This window comes from Rhincodon typus, chromosome 31, assembly GCF_021869965.1.
Source record: "Rhincodon typus isolate 14 chromosome 31, sRhiTyp1.1, whole genome shotgun sequence".
Taxonomy (NCBI): domain Eukaryota; kingdom Metazoa; phylum Chordata; class Chondrichthyes; order Orectolobiformes; family Rhincodontidae; genus Rhincodon; species Rhincodon typus.
In genome coordinates, this window is record NC_063362.1 from 24,834,054 (window position 1) to 24,851,458 (window position 17,405).

At 41.3% G+C, this 17,405-nt stretch overlaps 1 protein-coding gene across 1 annotated transcript in view; it reads right to left on the bottom strand.

Moving 5' to 3' along the window:
- igsf21a (immunoglobin superfamily, member 21a) overlaps window positions 1-16,772 on the bottom strand; it is a 449,567-nt gene extending 432,795 nt beyond the window's left edge. Inside the window, exon 1 of the mRNA XM_048614901.1 lies at window positions 16,429-16,772. Coding sequence (XP_048470858.1) covers window positions 16,429-16,495 — 67 coding nt within the window. The 5' untranslated portion in view covers window positions 16,496-16,772. The remainder of the gene's footprint in view (window positions 1-16,428) is intronic.
- Between the last annotated feature and the right edge of the window lie 633 nt (window positions 16,773-17,405).

Below are 17,405 nucleotides of genomic sequence, written 5' to 3' on the forward strand. Positions count from 1 at the left end.
GGGTCTTCTGAAGAAGGGTCTAGACCCGAAACGTCAGCTTTCCTGCTCCTCTGATGCTGCTTGGCCTGCTGTGTTCATCCAGCTCTACGCCTTGTTATATCAGAGCTTTGGAGGGCTTGTTTTGTCACGTAAAATTGCACACAAGCAATTAGATAGCACCTCAGTGCCCTGGTGACATTTTCCAAAGCAACTGCAACTATCATCAAGTTAGGTGAACTCAGACAGAAGAATGGCATAAGCAGTTATGGATAGTGCATTTTTTCCCAACCAATATTTCACATGTGATTTACCCCAGTGGTTCTGCACAAGCACTTATGTTCCTTCTCCTGATCAATGCTTGATGAATGTGCTTTCAAATGTCCGTGTGTAATGGGTCACTGGGAAACAGGATGAGGCTTGATTGTGAAGCTCTCTCACTCGCTTATGACACAGCAGTACTCACTGTCCTGACTCACAAGAAGCAAGGTCTCTTAGAGAAGGTGGGAGGGTTCCTGACAACTCTTGGCCACAGCTTGAGAGAGCTTGAGGAGTGACACTAATTATTCTTTTTAATTTAAAAAAAAGCACTTTATTCATAAAAAATATATATATATAATAGTCACACACAGTTTGGTTCTATGCAGTTGCATATCAAGGAGACAAACAAACATTGGTATTTGACTCTATCCAAACAAACCAAAAGCATTTCTTACTTGAACAAACTACATTTGTTTGCATTTGAGGCACTGGGAGTGTCCAATAACTGAACAGATCCCAATTTAACTTTGGCAGAAGGACCTCAGATGGTGGTCATTCCCCATTGGGTCTTGGCAGCAGCTGTCCCAAGCTTTAGTGTGAGCCTTAATACGTAGTCCTGGACCTTGGAATGTGTCAATTTGCAACATTTGTTCAGGGTCAACTCCTTGTTCTGGAAGACCAACAAGTTTCGGGCAGAGCAAAGAGAATCTTTCACCGAGTTGATGGTCCTCTAGACGCAGTTGGTGTTTGTCTTCGTGCATCCTGGGGACCAGACCATAGAGCACACCAATCTAATCGAAGACTGCCGTTACACTAAGAAATCCAATACTGGCCCAAAACCAAGGACTACACCAGTGTTATTGCATATTACAGAGAAAGTGAGATACACACATTACCAAGAAGAAATGTTAACGTGATGCCAAACTTGGGTCTGAAATACTTGTGGGTAAGAAGGGAGAAATAACAGAAATATGGAGTTTCATCCTTTTGGGAAAGGATTTGATCAGAGTAGAGATGGTACAATCATCTCAGATTTCAACCCAGTAAGGAAGGGGTCACAGATCGGCTGGGAAATCTGGAGTGTGCACATTACAAAACATCAAACCACAACAGCATAATATCCAGAAACCAGAAATCAATCAAGAAGCTTGTTTATATTAAACTAAATTAAAATAAAACAATGCGATCACACCAGACAAGTGCACTATAGCAGAATGACAGTTAATTAATGAGGCCATGGTCTAATTAGTATGGACTCAAAAACACTTTTAATTATTGGCACCAAGGAAGAAAATTCCATCCATTGTTTGTTGAATATTTTATTTCTAAAAATGATTATGGGTCAAATTAGCAATATCACAAGAAAATAATAGTGATTGATGTGAACAGTTTAATATTTATGAATTAGCACCTTCATTTGAATCAGATACTTGGATGGGAGTCAGGTTATTATTTAAGCCTTAACATTTCCTGCAACCTGGAGGAAAGAATTAATTCTTTGTCGGTCCCAGAGGTCTGCTAATGGACAGGATAGTTAGTAGTTCCTTATACTGGGTAAATAATACGTGTTCTTACCTTCAGTGTTTCTATATGAATATGTTTCATTTTTAACTTGACGCAGAGTGAATAGTTGTTAGTACTGAGGTTCTGGCCAATATTTATATAGGGGCAATGTCAGATAGATGGAATGGGAATGGATTTTCTGTTTGCCTGCAAGAAAGACTGCCAATGCCAAAAGAATCAGGCCAAAGAGGGTCTGGGGGCATTTATACTTGACTGATACATCCTTCATCTAATCAGGTCAAAGCATATCCAGGCACTTTTTGACAGCTTGGTGTAACCATACATGCCTAACCAAGCCAACAAGTAACAATGGCAATATGTCCTTGGATTTCTTGTCCAAAGCTGTTTCGTTATTGAGAAGTAAGGTCAAAGAAAATGTGCTAGTAAACATATGGAAGGAATGGAAGCCAATGATATCCTGGCAAAGCCATCTCACTTTCTTGAACTCATTCTTCCTCATAGACACAGAAGCCTCCATCAGTGTGACAGGAAGGGGTAGAATATATATGCAGCAGAAATTAGAACCAGAATCAGTAATAATGTTAAAAAGTCAAATCTGAAGATTCATTATTCAAGTGCACACAGCATTTGTATCACATTAGATGAATTGACAGCACAAATGGAAATCAATGGTTATAACTTGGTAGCTATTATGGAGATATGATTGCATAGTATCCACAACTGGGAACTCAATATTCCATGGTATTCTGGAAGAATAGGCAAAAAGGGAAAAGGAGGTGAGGTTGCCTTGTTAAACAAGGTTTAAAACAATGTGGTGCTGAGTCAATAGATGCAATAGACCATGATGTGATATCAATTTTAATGGAAATAAGGAAAGAAATCATGGCTGGGAGTCATCTATAGGCATATGACGGTTTGCCGCACTGTAGGACAAAGACTAAATCCAGAAATAGTGGAAGTATGCAAGGAGGGCATTACGATTGTCATGGCTGATCTTAAGCTGCATATTGATAGTACAACTCACACAGACAAGGCAAATTTGTACAGTGCATCAGGGCATGTTTCTTAGGGCAGTATGTTGCACAACCAACCCAGAAACATGCTACTAATTAGGTAAGATTAATGAGAGATCTATAATTAGGGGTCCTTTAGGAGTTTGTGATCACAACATAGTAGAATTTTGAATTCAGTTTGAAATAAGAACAACACAGATTTCAAACCAGTGTCCTCAACTTACATGAGGCAATTACAGAGGTATGAAGAAAGAGTTGTTGAAAGTGGCCTAGGAAAATAGAGCAAGGGGAAAAGTCAGTCAATGAGCAATGGCAAACACTTAAGTAGATATTTCAAAATGCTCAGCAAAAATTTATTCCAGTCAAAAGGGAGGACTTGATGAGAAGGATGAACTGCCCATGGTTAATAAAAGTGATCAAGGAGAGTATATAATCAAAAACTAACACTAAGTAGTGAAAATTATTGGTGAGCTAGAAGTTTGAGTTCTTGTTTTTAGGAACCAGCAGTAGATGACTAAAAAGCTAGGAAGGAGCTAGAACTTTAATTATGGAAGTAAATAGTCATAAAATACAAAAACAAACAGCAAGAGCTTCTATGAGTTTATAAAAGAGTAAGTGTGGGACCCTTGGAGAAGGCAATTGTGAATTTAAAAGCAAGGAACAGCAACTGACAGACTATTTAGATTAGTATTTTACATTGGTCTTCATGGTAGAGGAAACTAAAAATCCTAAAGAAAACAGATAGGCAAAGTACTAATGGGGGGAAGATCTTGTAAAAGTCTCTCACACGATGGACAAAGTATTTGACAAACTAATGGGCTTAAATGCAAACAAGTTGCCAGGACCTGATGACCTGTATGAGGGTTTTAAAGAAGGTGGCTATAGAGATAGTGAAGGCATTGGTCAAAATATTCCAGAACTTACTGAATTCCAGGATGAAGCAAACCATTTGGAAAACTATTAACCTGACACCCCTGTTCAAGAAAGGAGGGGGACAGAAAGCAGGAAATAATAGGCCAGTTAGCCACCTAACCTACATATCCCTGAACACTACGGACAATTTAGCATGGCCAATCCACCTAGCCTGCACATCTTTGAACTGTGGGAGGAAACCAGGCCACCTGGAGGAAACCCACACAGACATGGGGAGAACATGTAAACTCCACACAGATAGTCACCTGAGAGTGGAATTGAACCCAGGTTCCAGGCGCTGTGAGGCAACAGTGTTAACCACTGAGCCACCGTGCCACCCCAATATTTAAGGTGGTATCATAGAATCCCTACAGGGTGGAAGCAGGTCATTCAGCCCATCAAGTACATACCGACCCTCTCAAGGGCATCCCACTCTGATCCACCCCCATGCCTGATCCTTTCCCATGGCCAAACCACCGATTCTGCAAATCCTTGGACTATGGGAGGAAACCCACGCAGACATGGGAAGAATGTGTAAACTCCACACAGACAGTCACCCAAGGGTGGAATTGAACCCAGGTCCCTGGCACTGTGAGGCAGCAGTGTTAACCACTGAGCCACTGTGATGTTTAGGATCTTCATGTCATACTGGCAAACAGAACTCTGGCCTCCCTATGGCCTTTTAGCCTGCACTAACTCACCAAACAGAAAGTACATCTGACAACTATCCTGCAAAGGTGGCCAAACCAACAAAGCTGCTTCTGCGTGATGACTGCCAGCATGTTTGGGAGATTTGCTTTTGTGAGGAGTCCCACATTCATGGTTTTGTCTTTCCATGAGGTGTCCAGAATTAATTTGGGTTCATAGTTGACACCACTTGATGATTGAAGCCAACCCGAAAATTTCAAATAAGAATACGGACCCCGTACCATAAGACATAGGAGCAGAACCAGACCACCCAGCCCATTGAATCCGCCCCACCACTCACCAAGGTCACGGTGAACCCAACAATCCTCGACTCCACACCCTTGGCTCCTCCCCACAACCCTCAGCCGGGATATATACACAGGGCCACAGCCTACCGTCAGATGCCAAGCCTGTGTCAAGGTGTCGTGACTGACCATTTTAGCTTGAACCAACCATGCTCCTCCACTAGAAACTCAGCTAAAAGTATTCAATTTGGAATAAGTGCCGTAACTTCATTTTTATTGATGAATTTTATGAAACAGAATTTTACATATGATACAATTCCTACAGGCACTGAACCGTATCACTGTAGGTACAGCTTATTTGTGAAAGTGATTCTCAAAGAAATGGGTTGGTTCAGGGCCTTTGATAAAACATTAACAAGTAGCAACAGCCTAGGGTGTAAATAGGAAATTCCTGATATTTGTAGTCTGTTCTCTGTAATAGACACAGGAACGTGATATTTGTTGTAGCTTTCACTGAAGAATAAATTCAGAAAATTTCTTTAGTCCAAGGTGGATGGTTTCAACCGTATAATTTCAGCCTTGCTGGAGTAGACAATAAATGAAACACAAACATGACTAACTGCATTAGGCACAACGGAATAGTCATTATATTACTGTACTAATAATCCAAAAAAAAGGAATACACCCCCAAAGGAGCGGTTTGAGAATATGAGTTATTTCTGTCTGAAAAGAAAGCTTGGAAATAAGAAAGCTGTTGTGAACATGCTTATTATAGAAAACCCAAAAAGTTCATAACATCCTTTACATCCATTTTACTTCATCATTCTTAAGATCCTCATCAGGATTTTATTTAAATCGTCACTGAGATTTTAGGAGAGGTCCAATTCCTTTGGAGTATTACTCCATCAGCTTGTGCATGGGATGGGAGTATCATTGGCCAGCATTTATTGCTCATCCTAAATACAATAGACTGGTTTGCTTGGCCAATTCAGAGGGCAGCTGAGTGACAGACACATTACTTTGTGTCTGAATTCAGATTTAGGCCAGTTCAGTAGAGGGTGACAGATAATCTTCCCTTAAGGGCATTTGCAAACCAGATGAGTTCTGACAACAATCCAGAGATTTTACGGTCAGCACTACTATGCTATGGTAGGATGTGAGCTCACATCTCCAGAGTATTGTTCCAGGACACTGTTGGATAAGATAATGGCTCTAAAGCTCTAATGTTCAAGTTGCGTAGGGTCTTTGAGTGGACACTAGGAGTTTACCCTAGCCTATGCAGTGTACAGGTGTATTGAGTACCGCTCCCAGTAATTATATGAATTTGTACCTGACTAGCTGTTGTGCTCACTGCTATTATGCAATTAATTAAGTCAAACGCCTTTTCTGTTCAGACTTTTCAGTTGCATGTCATCTACCAAGCAGTACAGACGAAGGATGATTGCTGGTGGCAAACTAATTCAAACAGTCCTTTCCCTGAGACTCATGTTGGCAGAGGTGGCAGATGTCACAATTTGCAAGCAGTGTTAATCAGGGCAAATACTACAGACACTGCTCGAATAATATCACTATATTCCACCATTTCCTTTCGAGGTTTAGTTTTCCATGCCTCTCATGGCCTTGCTGAGAACCAAGAGAAAGTTGAGTGGTCGGCAGTGGAAGGAATGTGCAGCTTCTGTCAGTAACAGCAATGAATATTATAAGAACAGCTACATAGAGGAGTCTCGACTTCTCGGCTTTATAATGGGCTGCGTTTCAACCCAGATCAAGAGATGACAGACTGTGCTTTCTATCAGTATGCACCACTCGGTCTTCCCTCAAAGACAGGTGATTTTCATCTTCTCCATCTGGCTTGGATTTGAGCTCAAAGCTCAGCATCGAGCAGGCAGAATTTAAAGCCTGCTGTGCAGCTCAGTCTATCAAAGGCAGATTTTATCTGCTCAGTCGAGTTTGGATTTCAATCCGGCTGTCAGAACCGTGCGATAATACCCTACACCAGTCCATGTCTGTCACAGGCAGGAGATTGGTCTGGGCACCATTTCAAATGCAAGCATCTTGAGTAGAAAGATAATGTTTTACCTCTAATACAGAATACCTCTCAGTCCTGGTCAGAAACAGCCTTATTGTCCTATCCATCTAGTTCTGAACTTCAGGGATGAATGATGAAGCCCCAACTACGTATTATCACACAGCGACAGGAAGTTTTCATTCACTTTTGCCTCTTGGGACCGAATCACAGGTGAAGGCAAAGCAGTGAGCCACTTAACCATCTTCCCTCCCAACTAATCAGAGCTTCGGGTGCGTGGGACAGCTTTGGAGATAGTTCCCAGGGAATAAAATATGCTGTTATGAAACACAGCTGAACCGCCTACATGATTCTTTTATCAGAAAAATATCTTTACATAAATGAATTTCTATCGAGCACTATTGTTGAATATTAACAAGTAATATTTGTCTAATGTTTGGAATCAAAAGAATGTACTTTTTTTAAAAACAAGCCATTTAGCAAAACAGACTGGAATTTATACAATTAGTTATTATGACTCTCAAACACTCACTTCACCTCAATTCACTTTGAAGTGTGAGTGTTCTGAAAGTGATTCGGGCGGCCAGTTTGTGCACAGTGAAGTCTGACACAAACAACAATCAGCTAAACAACCAGTAAATCACTTTGTTTTTGCAATGTTGACCAGGACATTGGGAGAACTCTCTGCCTTTCCTGAAATAATTGAATCTCTACAGTGTGGACGCAGGCCATTCAGCCCATCAAGTCCACACCGACCCTCCAAACAGCATCTCACCTAGACCCAGCCCCCTACCCTATCCCTGTAACCCTGGATTTCCCATGGCTAATCCACCTAGTCTATACGTCCCTAGACACTGTGGGCAATTTAGCGTGCACTTCTTTGGACTGTGGGAGGAAACCAGAGCACCCGGAGGGCACCCATGCAGACACGGGGAGAATGTGCAAACTCCACATGGACAGTTACCCAAGGCTGGAATCAAACCCAGGTCTCTGGTGCTGTGAGGCAGCAGTGCTAACCACTGAGCCACCATGCCATCCCAAACATATTATAATATACCTCCAGAAGAGGTGGGATTTGAACCCGGACCTGCTTGGTCCTGAGGTTGAGAAACCACCACTGCGCCACAAGAACCTCCTCAAATATTATGATATTTGATCGAGTCAATTGGAAGACTAACTTCCCTTTAGGATGAATTGGGTATCTTCTCTAATGTTAGTAGTTCTACCATGTTAACATCTTGGTATGAGTTGCCGTTTGACTTTTTGCTGCTCAGAAACCGTGTCTTGCCTCTGCACATGTTCCAGAAGTGATCTATAGATATACAGATACAATATTATTTTGCCACACATGCATCCTCCTTATAACTGTGAGACCTTTACATGCCACATTGCTGAATCAGACTTAGTATCTGCTGCCTGCCTTACTCTTTGCATTGGCTTGTCATGTGTGGCTGTAGAGTGTTTATAACTTTCAAAGTGCATAGATTCTGTTGCCCTTCTCTGATAAAATTTGCCCTCCTTGTCAGGATATGTCAGTGATTCTTCTTGGTTTCTGCTTCCAGCAAAATTTGAATAGTTTTCTCCAAAGTAAAATCTCCTTTGGACTAAAATAAATTTGACAAAGACTCATCAATAATTCCAAAACAATCCTGTCCCTTATAAATTCTGATTTCATAGCTCCATAGTCAGTTTTCCATATTGCTATCAAGATCGACACTGAAATTGCCTACACATTCCTCTGGATGCTGAGCTCTTCTGTTAAATATTGCTCCTTCAAGAATTCAATTTATTCTCTGATTAAAGCAATTCTGAAAAGCTTGTGGAACTTTTTCAAAAGTATCTGTGCTTTCTTTTATATTTTGGCAATTTATAGCTTTATCTGTTGTAGGGCCTATTGAATATAACAGTGTATTTGTTCATCAGATTTAGTCTTTAAGTTTGATGCAATTCTATATCTGTAGACTATTATTCAAGATGTCCAATCCTGAGTCTATTTGGCCCCTCTCTGATGTTAAGCCTTGCAGATAGCATTATTTCCCCTGCCCTATCTTCTTAATGTGACTATTAATTCCTCTTAATTCAAAGCTGTTGAATTTTGCAATCTTGCAATGTTGCTGCATTCTCTTTTTATGGAATAGTAATGCTTGTTTACTTTACATCTTTTAAAACCTTTAATTCCATTAACTAGTAATGGTATATAACTGAACTGCTTAAAGGCAGTTTTCCTATGTTTGCAATCAAATTGGAGGTTTCCTGCCTTTTCTGTTGGCAAAGTGGATGCTTTTCCACCTTTTAAAGCCTAATGTATGTTGTTATTCCTTTTCAAGACTTTTCAATTTAAGCTTTATACATGTTGCCTCAATATATGCTTCTCACCAGAACCACAGTTTATATTATAGATCTTCTATTCTTATCATAGCCTCTGACATTTTCAATTTCTTCTGTTTGACTCTATTTGTCTTAGATTTCAAAATGTCTCTTTTGTCACCTTAATCCTTCTTCACAACTTTTTCAGTGCTGTGACTTCCGTATAAAATAATTCTATCACCTTGATTTCTGTGCCTTATGTTGCCCATTCACGAGAGTGGCAACATTAATTGTGAGCTGTAAGGACTGCTTTATTTACATCAGACCATCTCAAACAATTTTTTTCAGATTGTTGATGTAACACTTTTCCCTTTGCCCAACTGGGATTGTTAATTCTACTTACAGAACTCTGAGATTTTTGCTCACTAGTTGAATCTCTAACTTGAAATTCAGCTACGCACCCTCGCTTCCCGATAGAATCAGTAACTGCCAGTGTGACTAGCCTTTCAGCTAATTCTATCCAAAAAGCTTCTTCTGCACTTCCTACCAAATCTGAAGTAAAGGCTTTAGTGTGGATTACTGCTTCTCCCTTGTTGGTCTTTTAACAAGTTCCAGTTGACTGCTTGCTTGTTCAAGTGCTTGCAGTTGTTGAAGGTTTGTATAAGTAATTCTTGAAGTAGTTAAGTCTTTAAATCTGTAAACACGCTAGGAATACTGGAATTTTCTTCTAATGGGGGTCCAGTGGATTTTTCATTATTGTGATATTGATCAGTTATGCCCATCGCTGATCACCATGTGGTATTTGCAGGGAGATGGATGCTGGCACCATTCCCCTTTCCTTGACTGGGTCTAAAGGGCTATTTGGTTTCCAGTGGAACAAGAATAATCACTCAGAGTTACAGGTGTACAGCATGGAAACAGACCCTTCGTTCTGACTCATCCTTGCCAACCAGATATCCTAAATTTGACAGTATTTGGCCCATATCTGTCTAAACACTTTCTATTCATATACCCATCCACTCGCGAACATGCTCTTGTCTTAAACAAGATGTACTTCATTGCAACGAAAGCAATTAGCTACAAGTTACATTAGCTGGTTGGATATTCTTAATAAGGCAGTCAGGAGGCAAAGATGGCACATCCATCCTTTTCAAAATCTAGAGCTTTTCTCCCCATTTGTTGTCATCAGATTGGGTGTAGCTTAACACAATCTCCAATGTTAACCACTTCTACAACAAATCTAGGTTATACTTTCAAGTTCTGAAGTGAGGCTTTCAATGATAGTATGATTTTCCTTTGGAAAACAGAGCGTGTCTTTCATTAGTTAGGTTAGGGGGCTTTCTGAAGCTCTGTCAACATTTGGATGTGCATCGTTCACGTGTGAATGTCACTGGAAGAGGAACTGTACTTTGAATCTAACACATACTGACACAAGGGCACCAAACATACTCTGATAGGTTCCTGTCTAAATGATCACAGGTATCTGGTGGCATGGCTAAAATAAAACGGTACACAAGATACTCATTAAATCTAAAATTTCTTGCTGACCATTTCAAGGGGCTGAGATTCACCTCAAATTAGAGTCAGAGACATGTACAGCATGGAAACAGACTCTTCAGTCCAACTTGTCCATGCCAAAGAGATATCTCAAATTAATCTAGTCTCATTTGCTAACATTTGACCCATATCCCTCTAAACCATTTCTGTTCATGTACCCAGCCAGATGCCTTTTAAATGTTGTAATCGTACCAGCCTCTACCACTTCCTCTGGCAGCTCATTCTATACATGCACCTCCCTCTGCATGAAAAAGTTGCCCCTTTTACGTCACTTTTAAATCTTTAGCCTCTCACCTTAAACCTATGCCCTCTGGTCTTGGACTCCCCTACCCTGGAGAAAAGACCTTGTTTATTTACCGTATCCATACCCCTCATGATTTCATAAACTTCTATAAAGTCACCCCACAGCCTTCAACGCTCCAGGGAAAATAGTCCCAGCCTATTCAGCCTCTCCCTATAGCTCAAACCCAACAACCCTGGCAACATCCTTGTAAATCTTTTCTGAATCCTTTCAAATTTCACAACATTTTTCCTACAGCAGGGAGACCAGAATTGAACACAGTATTCCAAAAGTTGCCTCACCAATGTCCTATACTTGCCGTTTACAAAGCCACGATGTGGTTCGGGGTGAGTGCTGAAGACAGGAGTCTTTGCACAGTCGTTTTCCACATTCCTGCATCAAGAAAAGCAGACAGACGACAGAGCTTCGAGCAGTTAATGGGACAGACAGGTGCCTAAGATGAGCCTAGTGGTGTGAATAGCTACATTAACCATGTTTCATCTCATTAACCCTCACAGGCTCTGGTAGAACAAACCCGAATGAGTGGCTGTGGACATAATTGTGGTGTACCTGTCTGGATTACAACCGACGTATTTACGGAAACTGATAAAGTATAATCACTGTTGTAGGAATCACAGCATCCAATTTGCAAACAGCAAGTTCCCACCAACACTGGCCAGATGGTGTCTTTTGCAGTGATATTGTTTGAGAGAGTAAATGTTAATCGACACACAAGATAAAGTTCCATGTTCTTCCTTTATCACTGCATCTTTTCACAGTGCAGTACACCCTCAATGATGCGTCAGCCTGTATACTCTGCTCACGGCTTTGGTATGGGACTTGAACCTACAGCCTTCAGATTCAGAAGCAAAAGTCCTACCATCTGAACCACAACTGACACTGCTCAGTTACACGATTGTTTAGCATCACATCAATGGATGCAGGCTGGTAGCACCACTACAAAGACCCACCGTTCTTTTTATTTCCACAAGCAAAAATGGGTGCCCACCTCTTGCAGAAATATGGCTTCCCTTTAAATGTGCTCATACAGAACACTGGGGATTAATAGGTGTGCTACACACCAGGAGCAGAAAGATCCCACTGTTTAATTATCTGCGTTGTGCTGAGTTAATGTATCTTAGCTCAGGAAGAGGTGACCACAGGATTTCTGGTCAAGGGATGTCAAACAGAACAATAGCAGCCAAGATTCCAGCTTCTTTGCCTTCCACTCACTGCTGCTGGAGGGTCAGTGTGAATTTGACATGAGGGCTTCAAATATTTTTAAGGCAGATTTTTGATTACGAAGGGGATGAAAGATTATTGGCAGCGTGTAGAGTTGAGGTTAAAGTCAGGCCACGAGCTTATTCAATGGCAGTGCAGGCTCAAAGGGCTGAGTGGCCTTCTCTTGTTCCTTGTTTGTATGTCTGATGGTAAGTTTGTCAGTTTTTAATGTCCAGATTGGAGTTACAGGTTGAGATTACCTGTCAACTCTCACACAAGACAAAATGGCCAGTTGAAGTAAGGTATTGGAGGGATCGGCAATCTGATATCTATCAGCTGTGTGATAACAAAAGTAAATGGAAGAAAAGCGTGTGGGAGAGGAGTTCAAATACCTCTTATTTCAATTCCCAATTTCGACTTAAATGATAGCTTTTCCGAGAATAAAATGCACAGCTTTGTCCATTTATCATGATGCATCATGAATATTACATGGGTTTTGTTCTTGCTGTTTCTGTTCTGGCTACCATTCTGCATGACAAACCTTAGCCTCTCACTGATGCTTTCTGAAGGGAGTAAATCCATCACTCTCTGAAAGTGAAGAAGAGAACCAGGCACCGACTCAGCAGTTACATCCAACCTTCAACACTGCCTTCTCTCAGGTCAAGAGAAAGAGAAGGTCAGGTAAGATGGAGGGGTGTGAGGATGGGAGAGGGTGTTGGAAGAGGGGGAACTCTCTTGCCAGCTCACAACGTGAAGTTGGCACACACGTGGCAGCATTGCTCTGGACTTTTGCTACCAGAAAGATTCCACCATGGTGCCAATGTCCATGTCTGCCAATTAAGTTTTCCTGGGCAAGATTTCCCTCCCTACTTTTATTGTAAATTTGAACATTTTTCCCTTTTGCACTCTTGACTTGATTTTTTATAGCAAAGGTGGCAAGCGCACAGTTTTCCGCCAACACTTCATGAAAAGAAATATTGGGTTTGACAATACCTTTTCTAGCATGAAGGTGGGTTGGGGCCATGGTTGCATTTGAAGCTAGGCTGGTTCAGCTCAAGTAGCTCTCAAGTACCCATTCAATAGCACTGAAGATTAGCTCTCCATGTTAACTCTGCACCTTTCAATCCTATCTCCTGTTTCTCCATACTGCCCTCCATCTGTTTAAGCTAGTTTTGACGTTCCTGCAGCAGATATGTATTGAAGATGCTCTCTTGCTTGGAGGAAGGGAAAGGAAGAGCTGACCTTCCATATCCCTGCTATTTTGATAGCAAGGAAGCAATACCAAAACCAAATATCTTTGGTCACAAATCACATCCTATGTGAGACATCAAGCACAGGCTCACAGCTCAAAGCGAGAGTCCTATCATAATTATACCTTTGATTCTGACGTCTGAGTCTAACCAGGTCTGTAACAAAACACATCGAACAACAAAGTTGGCAATCATTCTGAATTCAGTCCTATGACACTAACTCTGTCATTATGAAGTAATTAAAAAGAATCAGACAGGCAGGAGTTTAACCCAACCCCAATGCATGGAAGGATAACAATCAATCAAATATCAAGCTATTTAGAGGAGAAGAAATGTGTGATGAAGAGTACAGTTTGTCTAAAGTATCCTTTCACCATCTAGCTAAATAACATATAAAAATGGATTCTTGTTTGCAAGCCGTTGAATTTTTTGGCTGTACAACTTCCAGTTCTTTCTCCCAAGTGTCTTACCAAAAGTTGAAGAAGTGTCTACCTAGTCATTGTTAATTTAATTGGAGAAGAAACTAAACTTCAATGTGGGATACATTTAAAAAGACACCCACCTTCACAACAGTCAACTTATTGTGTTATAGCGAATGGTGTTCTTAGGTTGTAAGTGGCCAAAAATGTATTTGCAAAAAAATGGTCCTTTAAATTAGCCATAAGCTGTCAATTTCAGCTCAAGTATGCCTAACATCGGAGATGGTAATGTGTGTCTGGGACAGTAGAGGGTGCTCTTTCGAGCTAGGAGTGAAGGAGCCCTGACAAAGCCATGAAAGGGATTTGTGCTTAACTTCAGTTCAATCGGAAAGAAGTAAAGACTTGCATTTCTTGATCTTGAGATGCCTCATCTTGCTTCACAGTCAATTAAGCACCTTCAAAGTGTGGCCAGTATTCTAAAGTAGCATAAGATGGTAGTTAATCTACACAAGTTTCCACAAACAACGAGTTAAATGGACAGATAATCTGTTCACTTAGTGATGTTTGTGAAACTAGCTAGGAAACTAAGTGGCAACTTTTTCACGCAGAGGGTGGTGCTTGTATGGAATGAATTGCCAGAGGAAGTAATGGATGTCGATACAATTACAATATTTAAAAGGCACCTGGATGGGTATAGGAATAGGAAGGGGTTTAGAGGAATAACTGCTGACAAATGGGACCAGATTAATGTAGGATATCCGGTTGGCATGGACGAGTTGGATTGAAAAGTCTGTTTCCGTGCTGTACATCTCTATGACTCTATAACTGGGTGACCTCCCTCCATGCCCTATTCAAAATATTACCTAGGAATGTTTTATCTTAGCCTGAGAGAGCAGATGGGTGTCAGTTTAACATCTCAGCTACTAGAAGTGATGTCCAACAATGCAAATACACTGACAATATAGCACTGAAGCATTACTTTGAATTTTCTATCTGTTTGGATTGAGCCTAGAACTCACAACCCCAATTCAGAGTTGAGAGTGCTGAGCTATGGATGATAGTATAACTACAGTGCACATACCAACATGTGGCAATTATAGTGATTGGAGCTGGCACACGCCAAATCCACAGAGCAGTTGGCAACTCAGTCTCCAGACAGGAAACTCCCTCTCTTCATGATAAAGGTCAGTGTCTTCTTCAGCAGCTACATGCAGGAGTGACTCATTGAACCACCATGCTTAGGGCAGGGATGTTGGTCCCGAATCCATCCCAGTCAGAACCGGGATCAAAATCCAAGCTATTGGCACCAATCCAACCTACAGTAGATATCCAGTACTGCCCACATCCCCCAAATGAGTCTGAATTGTCTTGGCACAATAGCCGTTTTTACTGAAGCACTAGGCAGTGATGATAGAGGCTCCAATTTTTTTTCTATCACATGGCTGACCAGGAATCTCTCCTGCTCATTGCTAGCATATATTGGATGGATTTACAAAGAGATATTCAGTTTGTTCAGCCGGGTTATGTGATGAACACAGCAAGATCTGGAGTGGGGCTTGAACCCAGAACATCTGGCTCAGAGCCAGGGACACTACCCACTACACCACAAGACCTCCTTGACTCAGAGTAGAAGCTGAAAATCCAATACATATTTAATCTCAGAACTACTTGCTTTGCCCACCATCAGAGACCAGGTTATAACTGATTGATCAGCTCCAATAAATGCAATGGAATGTATAAAGTGGCCAAGGTGAAGAAAGACCAATTGTCTGGACTCAAACTGTAATGGAGGCACAATGAGATGTGGGGGGGGGGGGGGGGGGGGTGGGGGGGGGGGGGGTCGGTGGGGTGGCATCCCGTTTTGAATGAGGAAGAGGGGATAAAACTCATGACAGAAGATATAGGGAAACATTCTTTGCCCACCATCACCCCTCTCTCCAGTGGTCCCATCCCTGGCTGCTACATTTAAGAGTTGACTTCAGGACTGGACAGCTCCCCAGAGAAACGGGTAGAATTGGAGTGTTGGAACCCAGGACAATCCCAAATCCAATCTAATCCCCGAGGCAGCTGCTACGTTTAGGAACAAGACTGAACCAAAAGAAAGAAAATAAAAAGTTCAAAGGGAATATGAAGAAATAGAAGGAAAAGTGTAAGCGGGAGAATGATTGCCCAAGAGGGTGAGTTTCATTGATACCCTGCAGAGATTATCCAGTTGAGGAAACTCCTGCCCAGTCCAATATCCCAGAAATGAAATGAAACAACAAATCAAACCTGCTTGTAATTTCCTCACGATTTTACCACGGCCATCGCTTCTTAAAACCACGCTGTTTCATTCTCATGCTAATCCCTTTAACATGAGACAGTACTTTCATTAAAAAATTCCGAGGGCTAAAAATACATTCATGGGAAACGCTGTTATAATAAAATAATTTACAGCTAGAACATGTCAGGTTCTCATTAAAACAATTGGAATTCATCATGCAGGGATAATACAAATTACATGGAACCTAAACACCGTGTAAAACTCGCTTTGGACCGAACAGCAAATTGCTGGGAGTTGGTTAAACACAAATTGGGAATGTACAGAGATAACTATCTTGATAATAAATGCATGCATTCGTTCAACAGATTTTATTTTCTGTGTTTGACTGGAAACGGAGTGTTTGCCCAACAAATACCAGCCACCTACTCTCTAATACTGTAACATTTCCTTAATATTGTAACATTATTTTGTAATCAGTACAACTCACCAAGAGTAAGGTCCACGAGATATAGGAGGAGGAAGAAGGGTCGCTGGAGACAGATCTTGCTGCTCATTTTCAGTTAGTTTTAAACTCGGGTCTGAGAAGGTCCATTCAGCTCACAGAACAGGGAAATCCTCATGTTAAAGCAAACAGACGCTAGCATAACCCTCCCCAAAACAAACAAACAAAATCACATTGCCTTAAAATCCAAGCCTTCTTAGACCACTTGATGGAGTTTGAGAGTTTTTGTTTTGTTTTTTTTTGGAAATTAAAATGAAAGAATTTTGTTCAAATGTGCATATATTTAGCCGGGATATCTGCGAGACGAACGTACAGTTCCATCCTCCGGCTCAGCACCAGGATTACTGACTGAGAGATTTGTTAAAAACCTCTCCCACTCCAGCCCTTCCCCTCCCTCTCTGTCTCGATTTTTAGCACAGTGGATATGTAGTTACCCCTCCCCTCCAGAAAACCGTTCACCATTTCTGGCTTTTAAGCCGATTTAGCAATGCTAGGGATTTCTCTCTCCTCTCTCTCTAAAGCAGTCTCCTCTTCAGAAAATTAACTGTCCCTCCGCCACTTAAAATATTGCTTCCTCGCTCCCGTTTCTTATCATTTAACCCTCAGAGAACTCGGAAACTTTCCCCACGCTTTGAATGTCATTGGACACGTTAAATAATAGTTCAGAGATTATCTAAACCTCCTCCCGATTTAACGTGAGATTAGAATGAAATAAAATGACTCGAACACTGACGTTAGAATTTTGTTACATTTCCAAACAGCGAGATGAAGCTGTTCCTACAATTGTAGAGTTCCCTGAAAGCAGTCATTCCCGCCGGGAAACAGTTGGCTCTTTCCGGAATAGCTTCCCGAGAGTTTATTCTTGGAGGGTCGACAGCTATTTGACTGTAGGTGGCTTCACAGCTAAATCCAAAATTGTTTTTTGAGCGGTGTGTGATTGGTGGTGTTGGTACCGAGGGAGC